General features: G+C 34.5%; 2 protein-coding genes and 1 pseudogene across 2 annotated transcripts; 1 reads left to right on the top strand and 2 right to left on the bottom strand.

The window, feature by feature from the left end:
* Positions 1-460: 460 nt before the first annotated feature.
* On the bottom strand, positions 461-6017 carry LOC114384199 (annotated as a pseudogene).
* Positions 6018-7459: 1442 nt separating this feature from the next.
* LOC114383341 (cyclin-dependent kinase B2-2-like) lies at positions 7460-9801 on the top strand. Its single transcript, XM_028342997.1, has 7 exons — positions 7460-7860; positions 7939-8000; positions 8081-8192; positions 8273-8366; positions 8902-8971; positions 9061-9199; positions 9323-9801. Exons 1-7 carry the CDS (start codon positions 7495-7497, stop codon positions 9413-9415), a joined length of 936 nt encoding a protein of 311 aa, XP_028198798.1. The 5' UTR covers positions 7460-7494; the 3' UTR covers positions 9416-9801.
* Positions 9802-12308: 2507 nt separating this feature from the next.
* On the bottom strand, positions 12309-14669 carry LOC114384893 (short-chain dehydrogenase/reductase family 42E member 1-like). Its single transcript, XM_028344719.1, has 5 exons — positions 14309-14669; positions 13873-14215; positions 13510-13781; positions 13226-13422; positions 12309-13040 (listed from the first exon to the last, which is right to left on the bottom strand). The coding sequence occupies exons 1-5, from the start codon at positions 14496-14498 to the stop codon at positions 12606-12608; spliced, it is 1437 nt and encodes a 478-aa protein (XP_028200520.1). The 5' UTR covers positions 14499-14669; the 3' UTR covers positions 12309-12605.
* Between the last annotated feature and the right edge of the window lie 1784 nt (positions 14670-16453).

Below are 16453 nucleotides of genomic sequence, written 5' to 3'. Positions count from 1 at the left end.
GATAGAGAGAAGGAGAGTTTTCGAAAAAATTTCGGTCAGTTTTTCAAATAAGGATATAAATAAAATTGCATATTAATGAAAATTAAAATCATGTTTTAATGTAAATTAAATCCATATTAGAAAAACTAACAGATATTAATAAAATTAATTAACGAGACTTTAACTTTTTGAAATATATACAAAAATATCAACAAAGAACTATTGAAATTGGGCTAGGCTTGACATTGCAAATAGGAAATTGAGCGTAAACTAGAATTAGGATTGAGTGACGTAATTGTGGTGTTTTTAGGAATAGAATGACATAATTATTAGTAGTTCTTAAGAATTAGTATCTTTTTATACAGAGATTTGACTATAGAATGCGAAGTGTACATGGCTGATGGCTATACCATTCTGACCAGAATTCCCTCAGCAAAACGTAGAAAAGAGCAACCGAATGGATGTAAATCCCCTTCTGATATTACATGACTATTTTAATGAAGTTGAGGGAGCCCAGCAAATTGTTGTGGAAAGGATCAGAGATGTGATCAATAAGGCTTCCATTTTTTACTTCTTTTACCTTCAGCTCTTCAAAAGCTTCAGGATCGTTGGACAGATTCAAGGGATCAAACAAAGCTCCTCCAGGATAATTTATATCACAAAGGCAGATATATTCCTAGAGGCTTCAATGCCTCAGTCCCACATATCTAGCATATTCTGGTCCAACCTGTTTAAGAATCTCTAATTAGTATAAATGCCATCATTTGCAGACGTCAATGACTGTCCAAAAAAAACAAGTTGTGTAGTAAAGCAGCTCCGATTATTTGAAACTTTTGATTTTAGCCAATATAAAATGTATAGGAGAGGAATTTAACTTTCAAATTCTATAGTTGCATTATGTTATGTCTCTTGACATATGAAGGATTACAGACCATGATCCATTTGTAGAATTAAAATGGAAAAGTTCATCCAGTACAACCTGGTTGCAAATCTGAAATCATATATATGCTACACCACGTCACCACTTAGTACACTCGAGCTAAAAACCAACGGAAGGCAAATATCGCAAGAAATAAATGTTATATTTTATAAGTACAAGAAATAAATGTTAACAAAGCTCACGGAGGTATATAGGGGATACAAGCATTACCATTATTGGAGTGCTTGGCAAATAGCAATCACGACCGCTCCCTGACTTCCAGCAAGGTGAAGACCTTGGATGCGAAGGTAATCTAGAGTATCTGAAAATTGAAAAACTCATAAGCAAGGAAGTGTCAATTACATTTATTACCATTATTTTTACATGTTTAAGATTACATGTTCAAAATTCAAATTCAAACCCTTTTCAATAGCTCTTTTTCATTCTTCCCTTCTGGTAATCGATTACACTTTCTGGTAATCAATTACCAGAGTCTTTCATGACTTTGAAACACTTTGTTTTGAGGCAAGACTTGATCTTTAATAAATCTTGAAACAAGGCTTTGTTTGTTGAAGCAATCTTGAATTAATCTTGAAGCAAATGCTTATCTTTTGAAGCGGCCTTGTTTGATTCTTCTTTTGACATCATCAAAATCATGTATACATACATTCACATTATTATGTGAGAGTATTATCATTTCCTCTAACAATTGAGTGAGGTACTCGGATTTGTAGAGTAATACACTATTTGGGGTGGGTTACAATCTTGCAATCCTTTTTGTGATAGTGAAATACTTTTTGAGACGGTTCCGTGGATGTAGGCAAGAGGTGTTGAACTACGTTAAATTTTTATATTTGTTATTATTTATCCTACGGTGTAATCTTTGTTGTGTTCTCACAATTTTTTGTGGGTGTGAGTAATTTTTTTTAGAGCATTGATTACCCAACAGTGGTATTAGGGCTATGCCCAGGAACACACAAAAGTTTGAGATATCGTTGTTTGATGAAAAAATAAATTTTATGATTTGGTATAATACTATTCAAGACCTTTTGGTGCAGCAAGGCCTTGATCAGGTGTTAGAAGATGAAAGGTCGGCTTCTATAAATGAAATCGAGTGAACTAAGATCCAAAGGAAGGCTATAAGCACGATTCAATTAGCCCTTGCTCCCGAGATAAAACACAACTGTTGAAGGAGACAACACCGAAGGCCTTGTGGGAGAAGCTCGAGAATATCTATGTGTCAAAGTCACTAACCAATCGTCTTTGTTTGAAGACGGAGTTGTATAAACTCAAAATGGAGATGAGAGGAGATCTTCATGACCACATCAACAAGTTCAATAAACTAGTAAGTCAATTGTTGCATGTAGATGATAAACTCTCTGATGAGGAGCAAGCGTTGTTGTTGTTGGCCTTACTGCTAAGGTCCTTCAAAGCTTTGGTTCAAACGTTGCTTGTGGGAAGATCAACTTTGAATTTGGATGAGGTGACAACTGCTCTTAAAGAAAATGATGAGAACTAAAAATGTTGATGATGAACACAATGCAATAGCTGTGGTGGAGTCTGAGTGAGGGAGAAATGATTCAAGGAGACATGATGGTCTAAGAGGAATATCAAAATCACAATCGCGTCCACAACGAGATCTGAGTGACATTCGATGTTACTATTATGGTGAGAATGGTCATGTGCAAGTGAGGTGCAAACAAATGAAAAGGGACTTTAAGAAATTAAGAGATATGAACAAAGATGGTGCCAACTCCCAAGCTAATGCAGTAAAAAGTGTTGAAGATGAAAGTAATGTGTTTTTGGCAACAAATGATGAGGTTTCTAAACCAAAATGGGTGATGGATTTTGCTGCCTCAAACATATTTGTAGAGATCGAGAGATGTTTGACACTTTGAAAACCGATGGAGAATTCAGTCATTTCAAGTTAAGGAATGGTGGAAAAATGAAGGTTGAAGGCATATGGAGCATGAGGATAAAACTCCATGATGGTGCTATTCAAACTTTCTCAAATGTGAGGTTTGTACCTTCTGTTGTTGTCAATATGATTTCTATAGGAGAGATGACATCACAAGGGTATAAGTATGTTGATTCAAAGTGGGGATGCAAGGTGTATAAGGTGAGACATTTGGTGTTGCGAGGACAGAAAAATAAAGGTAATCTTTGTTATTTGGATGGTCAAGCCTTAAAGAGGAATCATGATAGCAAAGTGAAGAAGAAAGTAAAGTTTTCTAATGTTGTGAAAGTGTTGTGAGATACTTTTGTTGGAGTGGGAGTTTGTTCACTTTCTAATTGATTGAATGATATTTCTCTTTTGGCTTGAGGGGGAGAATTGTAGAGCCTCAAACCAAAAGATAAGGTGCATGCATATTGAGAATTGGATTTTATCACTGAGGTTTAGGTAGCTTAAATGCAAAGTAAAAGGTTTTATTTTACTAGATGAACCTTAGTTGAATAGATGCATTGAAAATTGTTTTTGTTTCAACTTCCAAGAGAGCTTATTTATTATAGTTGGTGACAATCTTCACTATAAATAGAGAAGAGAATTAGTAGAGAAACACAACACATGAAGAGAGAGTGTATAAGAAAAAAGATTGTGAAACAAAGTCACTTTGTTGAGAGAAAAATGTCTTTGTATGAGAGTGTTATCATTTCTTATAACCATTGAGTGAGGTACTCGGATTTGTAGAGTGATATACTATTTGGGATGGGTTACAATCTTGTAATCATTTTTGTGATAATGAAATACTTTTGAGACGATTTCATGGATGTAGGCAAGAGGTGTCGAACTATGTTAAATTTTTGTGTTTATTATTATTTTTCATACAATATAATCTTTGTTGTATTCTCATGATCCTTTGTAGGTGTGGGTAATTTTATTTGTGAGAGCATTAATTATCCAACAGTTACCAAGTGAGAGCATGCAACTATTATTATTATTAATGATGATATTAGTATTATTGTTGTTATCATCATCAATAACAACACACATGGCCAATGAGGCAAGAAAAAAACAAGATCAAACAAACTATTACAAGATACAAAATATGCCAAAATCTATAATCAATGTTTTTAACTTTAAAGAAATTTATGAGGACATACGGGAATATTCACTTGCCATTTAGCCATGTCTAGAGCATCTGCACCTTAATGGAGAACAAATTGGTGACCAACATTTTCAATTAATTAATTAATTAATAGATTTAAGGAGTGGGTAATGAAGAATAATTGTATACCTAATAGCACAAACTTTTGAGTGATAAAACTCAACAAATTGACAAACAAGACTGCACGAAAGATGGTTAAAGAGACAAGACATACTAACCTTGAGCTTTGAATAACCAGCACGCCACCACACAGGTTCTACAAAGTGAACGGCTCCCAATAGGTTTAATATTTTAGGAATCACAGCACTGACAAATGCAAGCGTAACCCACCGAGCATGCAATATCTCAAAGCTTATGGATAAAAGAGGTTTAAATGATCATATACAAAGATTCACACAAGATAAATATAGTATTAATAAACATATTCATTTTATATAATATGTTCTGTCAAAATTTTGAAAACAGTCACTTCACATTATTGATAAACTATTTAGAAAAAAATGGGAAATTATTGTCCACGGTATATCATAAGAATTAACATTTTTTATATTTTGTATAGGTGTAGAATATACATAAGTAAATAAAAATCAAACATTTCATCATATGAAAAATGATCATGCATGACAAGCAACAATAACACATGCATAATGGCTTCCATTAAAAAAATTCAAAATATGACATACTTGAAGTATTTCTACAATTCCACAGGATCCTGGCCAAGCCCAACAATGTCAAAATCGTAATCCCCGGGCATTTCCCCAGTAAGATATGATGGGTATTTATATGAAATAGAACCAAGCCAAGGAGGCCCATCTTCTCCATACCAAAAGCTGAAAATTAGTGAATGTTTAACGAAATAAGCATAAAATTTGGACCCACAAGCAATAGTGAGAATAATAATCATGTAATGAAATGACAGCTTGAGCTCTCTGTGTCTCTTAATTATCTTCTAGTACAACTCTCTAATAACAGAGCCAGTGATGAATTACATTAGTGCTCAAGGTATTCAAGAGATCATGACCTTTCCCCACTCTCTAGTCTCTAAGAGTACAAACCTTCCCTAAATGATAAGATTCCCCCCCTCTCAACCCTTTTTCTTATTTATAGGCAACATGCCTTCTCCAAACTATCTTACTAATATAAGTTATGACTATAAGATAGGTAACTAATTAACCTATTGTAACTAACTACTATTGGGGGTTACTTAACAATACTCCCATCTTCCCCCCTAAACATTCACCTTCTCCTTGAGGTGAATAGTGATGACAGCTACAAACAAAGTTCCATCGAGTTCCAACTCAGTAAATCTTCATGATCAAGTCAATGCCTACCTTGCGGCCCAAAATAGTCTTTACCCCTCCTGGGTCAAACACAAACAAGTGAGTGTTTCCAATCTCTTCCAATGCTTTGTCTTCTCTTATATTTTTAGCCCTATAATAGAGCATCAATGTTTGCAATTGCATGGCTAACAAGAACCCAAGGCGTCATTCAGAATTGAACTATTGCAAATGTTAGAATGATGATCCTTAAAGTCCTCCACTATCTCTTGCTACTTCTAACCTTTTATGTTAGGAAAGAAGCAGTTTCAATCTGGTTGGGACTTGGTCCATGAGATCAAAACAATGATCAAACTTTTGAAATTCCAATTGTGTCCCTCATCCTTCCTCTGTTGCCCAAGCCATTTTCTTTGTTTCTTCATCTAGTTGAGATGTAAGAGCCCAAGATCCATGCATTTCCATGGGAGTATCTATGTATGGCATTAATTCCAATGAATAAAAGAATCTCAACTGAAAATACTTCTCAACCTGGTTAATCCAATCATTGGCATTAATTCCAATGAATAAAAGAATCTCTAATTTCCTTCAACAGCCTTCTTTTGAGTCAATTCACCTACCTGCCTCTACCCCATCTCTGTGTCCTCCATTTTCTAAGTTGCCTAATGCATTCCACCCAACTATACCTTTGTTAGAGAACTCTGTCAGATTTTCAAGAAGGTCTTCAATCTTTTTCATTCTCACTTCTTTCATCACACTGCAAGATTGTTGGAACTATGACTCCCTTTCTGCTAGTCTCCTATCCTCTGATAGGATGGGCCTTGAGAGGCCCAAATAGGTGACTTATGAATTAAATGTCTTAGATATTATCCTTTGGTGTTATTTAGTTTTATCTTATTTTCCTAAAATTGTTAGATATTTCCACTTGTATGGTTGATATTTCTTGTGAGCTCTTATTTAACATAGGGTATGTGATGTGTAATGAATCATCAAGAGAATATGAATGTTTATCTTTTAGCTTTCTCTTTAGTTTTTAGGAGTAGTGTAGCACAAAGTTCTCTTGAGGCCATCAAATGAAATGATAGGATGGGCCAAATGAGGCCCAAAAGAAAGAAAATAAAATGATTTAAGGATTTTATTGGTTGGAGCTAAATATGTGTAGTTTTATTTTACTTTGTTTTAGAGTAATATGATGTTGATACTTGAATAGTTAATAGAAGTTTTCTACACCTAACACTTTTTTAAATTTTCTAAAATTACTTCTGATACATCGTCGAATCATACAGAATGGTCCATCCATGTCTTGAATATATGACTTTCACGTTATTAGCACGACGCTTTAACTAAATGAACTAATAAAACAATTATGTTATAAAATAATTAATATTATTATATATAACACTAAAATTTATAATGTATATTTAATGCGCATATAAGTTTACATAATAAATTTAGTGATAATTTTAATTTAATAATGTATTTTTTTACATATATAAATTTTTATTAAACTTATGATTTTTATTTAAAATTTATATATGCACAAAAACATTATTAGATTAAAATTAATTACAATAAGGACAAAAACAAAAATTTACTTAATGTAATAATTATAAAAAAATTATAACTAAATTTATTAAAAACAAATTAAAAAATATATTTTTTAATTTTTTATAAATATTTTTGGTGATAAGGATTTGAAATTAATATGATTCATACGGATTTTAGCAACAATAATTTTGAAAATTTTGAAAAAATATAGGGTGTAAAAGATTTAAGAAGAAAATCCCTTGATGCATTGATTGACCTTCTTAGGACTATATAAATGTACCATTCTTCTGCTGCTATAATGAAATCTGAATTTTTATATATTATATATATTGCTTAACAATTTCAAATATATCTAGTTAATACTTTTCTTTTTATTTTTATTCTTAAAAATTTAAAATAGTAATTTAATACGTATAATATTTAATATAACATTATTATATGACATTTATAGTTACCCAAAATAGGAATGGATATATTTTGCCGGAAACAAAAAGAAAAAATACTATTTGCTGTTGAGGAGGGGGAGGGGAGCGGGATTTGAAATTCAAAAAGCAAGTGTCCGTTGCTCAACGATTAAATTTCTGATTTATTTATTATATTAAAAAATGTTGCAACGGCCTTTATATTGAATTGAAGAGCGAAGGATGCAATTGAGAGAGAGAGAGAAATGGAGAAGACAGGAGTGTTATCGGCGAAGGAGGCATTCGAGAAGCTTGAAAAGGTGGGAGAAGGGACATATGGGAAGGTGTACAGAGCAAGAGAGAAGGCAACTGGGAAGATCGTGGCTCTGAAGAAGACTCGTCTCCACGAGGACGAAGAAGGTGTCCCTCCCACCACTCTCCGTGAGGTTTCCATTCTGCGAATGCTCTCTCGCGATCCCCATGTCGTTAGGTTAATGGATGTCAAACAAGGTCAGAACAAGGAAGGGAAGACAGTGCTCTACTTGGTATTTGAGTACATGGACACCGATCTCAAGAAATTCATACGCTCTTTCCGTCAATCTGGGGAAACCATTCCTCCCCATATCATCAAAGTAATTCTTTCTATCTGTCCATCTATATTCAATATTCGCTTCTTCTTTGTTCATCTTTTTTTGTCAATTTGGTTGCAGAGCTTGATGTACCAGCTTTGCAAGGGCGTTGCTTTCTGCCACGGTCATGGGATCTTGCACAGGTATGTAGTTAACCCTAATTCCCTTTCATTTCTCTCACACCATCCTTCCGATTTGAACTGGATCTTTAATCTTTATTTAGGGACTTGAAGCCTCACAATCTCTTGATGGACCGAAAAACCATGATGCTTAAAATTGCTGATCTTGGACTCGCTCGAGCATTTACCGTGCCAATTAAGAAATATACACATGAGGTAAAAAAGACAAAGAGAGATCACTTGAATCTTTTTCTTTTGCTTTCCTCTGCCTTTGTTAATACCTCTTTTCTTTTCAGATACTAACCCTGTGGTATAGAGCTCCTGAAGTCCTCTTGGGTGCTACCCATTACTCAATGGCGGTGGACATGTGGTCCGTTGGCTGCATATTTGGTAAGGATAAGGATCTTGATTAAACAACCATGTGGCATTTCATGTTTGCATGTGAGGCTGAGGGTTTACTAATGTTATTTGCCATCTCAAGTGTATGTGAGAGGGTTTACTAATGTTATTTGCCATCTCTAGTGTATGTGAGGTTGGGGGTTTACTAATGTTATTTGCCATCTCCATTGTATGTGAGGCTGAGGGTATACTAATGTTATTTGCCATCTCTAGTGTATGTCAGGTTGAGGATTTACTAATGTTATTTGCCATCTCTAGTGTATGTCAGGTTGAGAATTTACTAATGTTATTTGCATCTCTAGTGTATGTGAGACTGAGGGTTTACTACTGTTATTTGCCATCTCTGGTGTATGTGAGACTGAGGGTTTACTACTGTTATTTGCCATCTCTAGTGTATGTGAGGTTGTTTACTAATGCTATTTGCATCTCAATTGTATGTGAGGTTGAGGGTTTACTAATGTTATTTGCCATCTCAAGTGTATGTGATATTGAGGGTTTACCAGCGTTATTTGCATCTCAATTGCAGCCGAACTTGTAACCAAACAAGCACTCTTTCCTGGTGATTCCGAGCTGCAACAACTCCTGCATATATTCAGGTGACGCTATGATATATGTTAACGCATTGTGTGTGTGTCACCTGTTTAGTTTGCTTCATCTTGTTTATACTTGTACCCTGTTAGTGCAGGCTATTGGGTACTCCCAATGAAGATGTGTGGCCAGGCGTGAGTAAACTAATGAACTGGCACGAATATCCTCAATGGAACCCTCAAAGTCTATCAACGGCTGTTCCAAGTTTAGATGAGCTTGGACTGGATTTGCTATCTGTAAGTTGCTCCTAAACTAACTGTCATCTGGCATGTAGATCCTGTTGTTTTTTTATTTCATTATTATATTTTTCTCTTTCTTTTCAGCAAATGTTGAAATAATATTTTTCTCTTTCTTTTCAGCAAATGTTGAAATATGAACCTTCCAAGAGGATTTCTGCCAAGAAAGCAATGGAACATGTATACTTTGATGACCTGGACAAGAGGCACCTTTAGAAAGAACAAATTGATCCAATATTTGGACGTAGAATTTTATGACTACCAATTTACTCTATGCTTCTCTCGAGCGTGTATTCTAATCCGTTTTAGGACGATTATGGAGTGATTGCCCTTGGGATTTATTTCATAGTTACTTCTATGTTCTTTAATCATTCTAATGAAAAATATCAAGGTGTTTTCGTGTCATTACCTTTAAAAGAAAGAACAAATTGATCCAAGATTGGACGTAGAATTTTATGACTACCAATTTACTCTATGCTTCTCTCGAGCGTGTATCCTGATCCGTTTTAGGACGATTATGGATAGCCCTTGGGATTTATTTCATTATTACTTCTATGTTTTTTAATCATTCTAATGAAAAATATCAAGGTGCTTTCGTGTCATTACATTTAGAAATAACAAATTGAGATCCCCAAGATTTTGGACGTAGCCTTTAGAACGAACAAATTGATCCCCAATATTTGGACGTAGAATTTTATGACTACCAATTTACTCTATGCTTCTCGAGCGTGTATCCCTATCCGTTTTAGGACGATTATGGATTGATTGCCCTTGGGATTTATTTCATTATTACTTCTATGTTTTTTAGTCATTCTAATGAAATCAAGGTGTTTTCGTGCGTGCCATTCTAATGAAATCCCCTCAGTTTTTCTTACTAACTAGAAGCCTTAGAAATCCCCACCAACTAGTATACTGAACTGATTAACAATTCATGATTAGATTAGCAGGGAAGGATGGTCATTTAAAACATGAAGTTCAAAGGTATGGAGGACCTAAAGTTCATATAACACACACCTAAAGCATAATAACAAAACCTTGATTGTCGTAATACGTTTTGGGACGATGAACTTTTTCTGTTTTTCATATTCATGGAATTATGCAGTTGCCTTGCGTCTTGCGATTCATTTCATAGTTACTTCTATGTTTTCTAGTTGGGTGCTTTACGTGTCATTGTAATGAAATTCACTCCGTTTAACTAGTTACAGTACCTTGGAAATCCGCCAATATTATCCTCATTAACCACTCTTGATTATTAGGACGGTCGTTTTATCATCCTGGTTAACCATTCTTGATTATTAATTAGAGTAGGATGGTCATTTTATAGTTTCCAAAATTGATTTTGGTATCAAAATCCCAGTGAAAGATTGAAAAAAATTAAAACGACTTGTTGTTTTGGCTTTCAACTAACTTGATTTTGAATTGATTCTAGAAAAATAATTGTAATCCAAAAATGCTATTAAAATAATTCATAAAACATCCTTAGATTGTATAAAAAATTCCAATAAAAAAATTTAGGAATAACCTTATTTTTTTTATTTGAAAATTGAGATTAATAAAATTAAATGATAACTAATTTCTTAATTAGTGGAAAGTAGTTATTTTTGTTTTATATATGAGTTTAGAGGAAGAGTATTTTACAAAGTTTTAGTGCACAAAATAAAATTAATATATTTATGGCAAGTAAAAGAATGAATCTTCATTTTAATCCTTCAAATAATAAAATTAAGTATTTCATAAAATATTTTAGTTAATTTTTAATTCTTTTTACTAGTAGTTTCTAATGTATTTTAAAGCGCTATTTAAAGTAATATTTTTTAAAATGTCCTATATTTTTATATTTATTTTATTTTTACCCTTAAATATTTGTTAGATTTCCTTTTTAATTTGTTTCTATTTAAGATAAAAAATTATTATTTTTATCATTTATATAATTTTACATTCCTTTAGTTAACTTTTTAGTTAGTTTGATTAAATATAGCCTAAACTGACTATTATACTAAAGATTATTTTTAGTATTTGTTTAACAAAATTAATTTTTATACAACATGTTCATGTGATTTAACTAGTAATTTTTTTATTCAATACTTAACTAAGTCGATGATCCACCGATAAGATTGGCTATAATAACTCATTTTGCTAAAAAAAAAAAATGTTACATGAAATTGAGAGACTATTTTTCATGGCAATTAAAGAATTGTGATAAAGGTTTCAAGGTAATAGGACCACTTTTTTTTTGTTGTTTAAAACAACAAATATTCTCACATGAGATAATTATGGGTGATTGAGTATAATATTATTGTCATAAAGCTTTCTCTTTGAAGATTTAAGGCAAAATATGACCATTTTTAAAAAATAATAATATCTATGATCCATTTTAGTTATTAGGTTTAGTCCATAAGAAAGAAAAAAAACTTGAGAATTCTAATCACGATTTTAGTTCCTAATATTATGAAAAACAAAAATTATAAACCATTACCATTAATGATAATGCCGATCGATGAATTTGAGAATCAATTTTACAGGCAAGTAACCAACTATGATAAAACAAAATAAGTTTCAAGACAATAGGAACGAAATTCTAAATAATATAAATTTTTTAGTCTTTATATTTTCGATTATATTTACTTCAATCCTTTATTTTTTTAAAAAAAGTTCAAATAATTCTTCATGTTTTCAAAGTGAGTCAAAATGATATTTCTAAAACAATTTTAAACATTTATTTGACTAATTAGGAACATAAAACTAGTCCTATTAAATTCATATATATGAAAACTATAAAACTTGTTAAAAAAATCATAAACGAAGTAAAAATTGAACAAAAAAATGAATCTAACAAACTAATTTAAAAAAATTGAAATATGTAATATCGGATTTTTTTTCCTGTCGCTCGTGAAGGACAACGACATGGGATGGTCCAAGGTCTTCAATAGACGAGGACGCATGGTGAAGGATCCATTCCTCTACTAGGATTTTTCTCAAGCATTATATTAGTTGGAAATCACTCTTCAGAATCACCAAATTTATATATTTTGTCCGAGTAATTAGGAAAAACTCCAATCTCTCGCTTGCGACATGTATTCAGTCATTGATTTAATTCTAGCTCTTCAACTTAATATTAATATATCCAATAAATTGCATTCAACGGTGTATGATGGACAAGTTTTTATTTTTGGGGCTCCTAAAAATAATGCAACAATGATTTTAAAAACTGAGGCTGATCATAAAAGACGACATCTTCCACTATGATGGACTAGTTTTAACAAGGCCAATGCTAAGAATCTCATAGCGCTAGATAGTGGAATATATTATTGGTAATGGTAGTTTGCATTTGTCATGCAATGGACAGAAAACAGTATTGATTTCCTAACCTGTACTGTAATTGTACAAGTAATCTGCAAAAGCTTACCTATTTCCTTGCTCTTTTCAATAGTAAACGCAACGAAAACATCCCAAGAGCAAAAGTTTGCCAAAACCATCCTCTTGCATTGGCAGGATCCATCCTCTTAGCCAGGTACCAAGCATAAATGGCCTCAGCAATATGTGCAGCTGTAGCCAGAAGAAACACCAACCTTGTCACCCACATTGACCGAAAGACAAATAGACATGTAGCTCTGAGAAGGGACATGATCCCTATGTCAGGTAAGAAAGCACCACAAAACAGTGAGATCATTCCAATGACACAAAACAACCACGCGTAGATTGTTGGTCCATCCAGAGTTGTTCGTTTCCTCTCTTGCCAGTAAGATATGGTCAAAGCCATCCCCTCTCGCGAGGTCACCATGGGAAAATAGCCAATCTCCTCTTTGGCTTTAAGATAAGAGAAATAATGGGTCACTCCCACCTGTTGAAAAAACAAATATGGAAGTACATAATATAGCATTCACAAATCATGATAGTTACTCTGTCATTTATGCATCCTCATTTCAAACACATGGGCTACTAATTTTCAAGCATGCAACCTGAGAAGGCTCCAATTAAGCTAGCTAGTAGCTAGCTAGAATTAGAGAAAAGGACGGACTGACTGACCTTGTGTACTTCAGAGGGAAGGATGAATGGCTGTGGAAGCCACCACCGATTGAGCCATGGATATAGGATTGTATAAACAGCCCAGCAAATCCTGCTGAGAACAAGAGCACGGTCGACCGGTAGGGAAGTCTTTGGCAGTTCATAATCCAAACTCCTAAGTAGAGGGTGCAGGAATTCAAAAGAATTGACTGGGGAGCCTGAAAAACGAAGAGAAGAGTCACTCAGAACTCAGCCTTCAGCATAGCTTGTAACTTTGTTAGTAGAAACATTAACAAATCGAGTACCATCAGATATAAAGTAGGCCTGGCCAGCAGCAACAGGACGTTTCCCCTTGCTAAGATTGTCATCCAAAAGTCCCATACTCGCCAATATAAGAGCAAGGACAAGGTTATCCACAAAAAGCCAATCTGACTTTACAGTTTGGTCGCCAATTCTGAACAAAAGGAGACCCAACTTTGCCAAGGTTACGATCCTTGGAAGGTGCCTGTCTTCACCCGGTCCATAGATTGCAGCTGGACGAACAGCACAAGTGTAAAGACGATTCCCGGAGTCGTTCCTTGATGTGGAGGGTATCATTAAATTGAAGACAGTTACTACAGACTAGTTCTAAAATCAAATCACATAACAATAGTGAGTGTGAGACTTACTTGAGAGTACGGGCATTGTTCTTAAGAACCAACTGTTCAGCAATTGATTTACTGCGGCCATATGGATCGACATGGTGATCAATTGGGAAATAGGGCAATGTCTCATTCCCGTTGATGATCTGTTGACCGCCAAAGACAACATTGTTTGTGCTACAGTAGACAAGCCTTTTGATGCCGAGGTGGAGGCAAGCATCGATAACATGGCAAGTCCCATTTATGTTGACTTCATCAATGCGACCAAATTGGAGCATCTCTTTGCCTGACATTCCGAAGGCCGCAAGGTGGAATACGCAGTCGGAACCGCGGAGGACCCTTTCCACGTCTTCTTTGCGGGCAACATCCCCTTTGTTTAGGTTGTTCAGTCGACCGCAGAAGCAGAAAAGTTAATTAAATAAATAAATACTAAAAACAAGAAATGAAATTGACGCAGGCTAACCTTGGACGCAAAGGACTCCCTTGACCTTGAGAGGACGCGACCATGGAGAAGAGAGGCGGAGGTCAAAGGCTCGCACCTCTCTAGCACCTCTTCGGATGAGCTCCAAGCAGAGAGCAGATCCTACGAATCCCAGTCCACCGGTGACCACGAAGGCCTTCCCCTCTATCCCTTCGTTCTCGCTCAAGTGCATTCTGATTTCTGATTAACTCGCCTCGCCTCTTCAATGGATTCCCCTCAATTCATCACATCACATCATGTCTACACCTCGCAAGTCGCACCAGCCATAGGGAATAGGATTACCCACTTTTTCCTTTCTTTTTTCTAAAATTTGTTAAAAATTCTATTTTTTGTCATAATTAAAATATGTGGTTTTTTGGGTTTAAAGTTAGGTTCCATTTTATCCGAACATACATGTCAGTGGATTGTGCAACACGTGTTAGTTTATTTTTACGTGTCACTCTCTTGTTGGTTACTCCCTCTGTTGCCTCATCCAACACTGCCTTCTCCTTCCATCCATATCCTTCATCTGCACACACTTCCCTCACTTGCATCTTGCCCTCGAAAGTGACAGTCACGTTGCACAACACCACCTCAATCGTTGACCCCCTCTCTCCGCCGCCCACCACCGTAGCAAACCACACCTTCACCTCCCCTCTCAACCAGTGTCGCTCCACCGACACCGCCCTCACACTCGACATGTTCAGCGCACGCTTTCCCTAAGCATCCGCCATTATCCAACTTAACCTCAAAACCTGACCAAGAATTTCACATGCTTCCTCGCTCCGTGGAAACTCCGTCCAGATCCAAACCCAAAACGCCCGTATCCAACCTCTCCTTCTCGTCGCTTGTTTCTCCATGACTCCCCCGCGAAGCACCATGCCTCTTCTACCAGTCGAGTCGCCCTTTCAGTTCTTTGAGAAATTTCATTTTAGTTCCCATTTTGTTTCTAGTTCATATAAAATCTGGTTGTTCTATTAATGTAAACAAAAAAAAAAAAAGAACTTTGATAAGTTGGTTTTGTGGCTGTTGAGCTTGATTTGGGCTTGAATTTGAAATTTTTAACATGATTTTTCAATTTGGGGATTTTTTACTAGTTTTTTTTTTTAATTTTGATAATTTTTAACCGTGAATTGTGTTTTGATTCTTGCATTTTTTATTCAATGGTGATTTTTAACACGCAAAAGTTACATTTTTAAATTAAAATAATGTCACTTAAGTTTAAAATTATTCAAGTGTAGTTTTAGGCCCAAAACTAGTAAATTATAATTTTACATATGAAAAATAAACAATTTTTTTATAAACTAAATTTAAACTTGGGTAATTTTATAGAAAAAGAGAACATATTTTAACCTTTTTTATAAAGAAATAAATATTGTAACATAAAATAAAAAAATAAAGTTAATATTTTTATTATTTGCGTGTTTTTAAAAATAAATTTATATTCAGATATGTAAAGTAAAAAAATATTTTATAAATAAATTGTTTTGTTTGGATTATCTAAAAAATTATGGAGTAGAGTAAGCCAAAATTGGAAATATTCTTTCAAGTTGAGGGACACCATTTAACACCAAGGACTCAAGAGAATCACGGCCAGCGATTCATTTGTCAGTCCAAAACCTGGTAATTCCCATCGTTGACAGATCATACCAAGTTGCTAAAGGCAATATCCCAATAGTTGACCAAAGCTTTCCAAATGTGGCATGATTTAGGCTTGAATTTAACTGTGGGAATATAAGAAACCACGATTTAGGCTTGAATTTAAGTGTGGGAATATAAGAAACGCCACAGTTGTATTTATCCTCAAGACTGCACATCCAAAGGGGACTTGAGTAATAAGAGATCATCCCAACTTTAGAAAGTAAGTCTGGTTGAGTTTTGATGTTTTTGAAACCGAGGCCACCGTGTTCTTTCGGCTTGCAATTAATCTCCCAAGAGACAAGATGAATTTGCGATTGTCTCCATCACTTCCCCACACAAAGTCTCTACATAGATTTTCAATCTCATAACAGATTGAAGTTGGGGAGAGTTGCGACTTGAATCCAATAAGAAAGAAGGTTTAAAAGGCAATATTGTGCCAAATTAATGCGACCATCCATGGATAAAGATCTACTTTTCTAGCTATTAAGTTTTTTTCTTACCTTGTCA

This window comes from Glycine soja, chromosome 14 (genome assembly GCF_004193775.1).
Source record: "Glycine soja cultivar W05 chromosome 14, ASM419377v2, whole genome shotgun sequence".
NCBI lineage: Eukaryota > Viridiplantae > Streptophyta > Magnoliopsida > Fabales > Fabaceae > Glycine > Glycine soja.
Note: the sequence above shows the minus strand (reverse complement) of the source record. Positions and strands in the feature narration are given on the sequence as shown.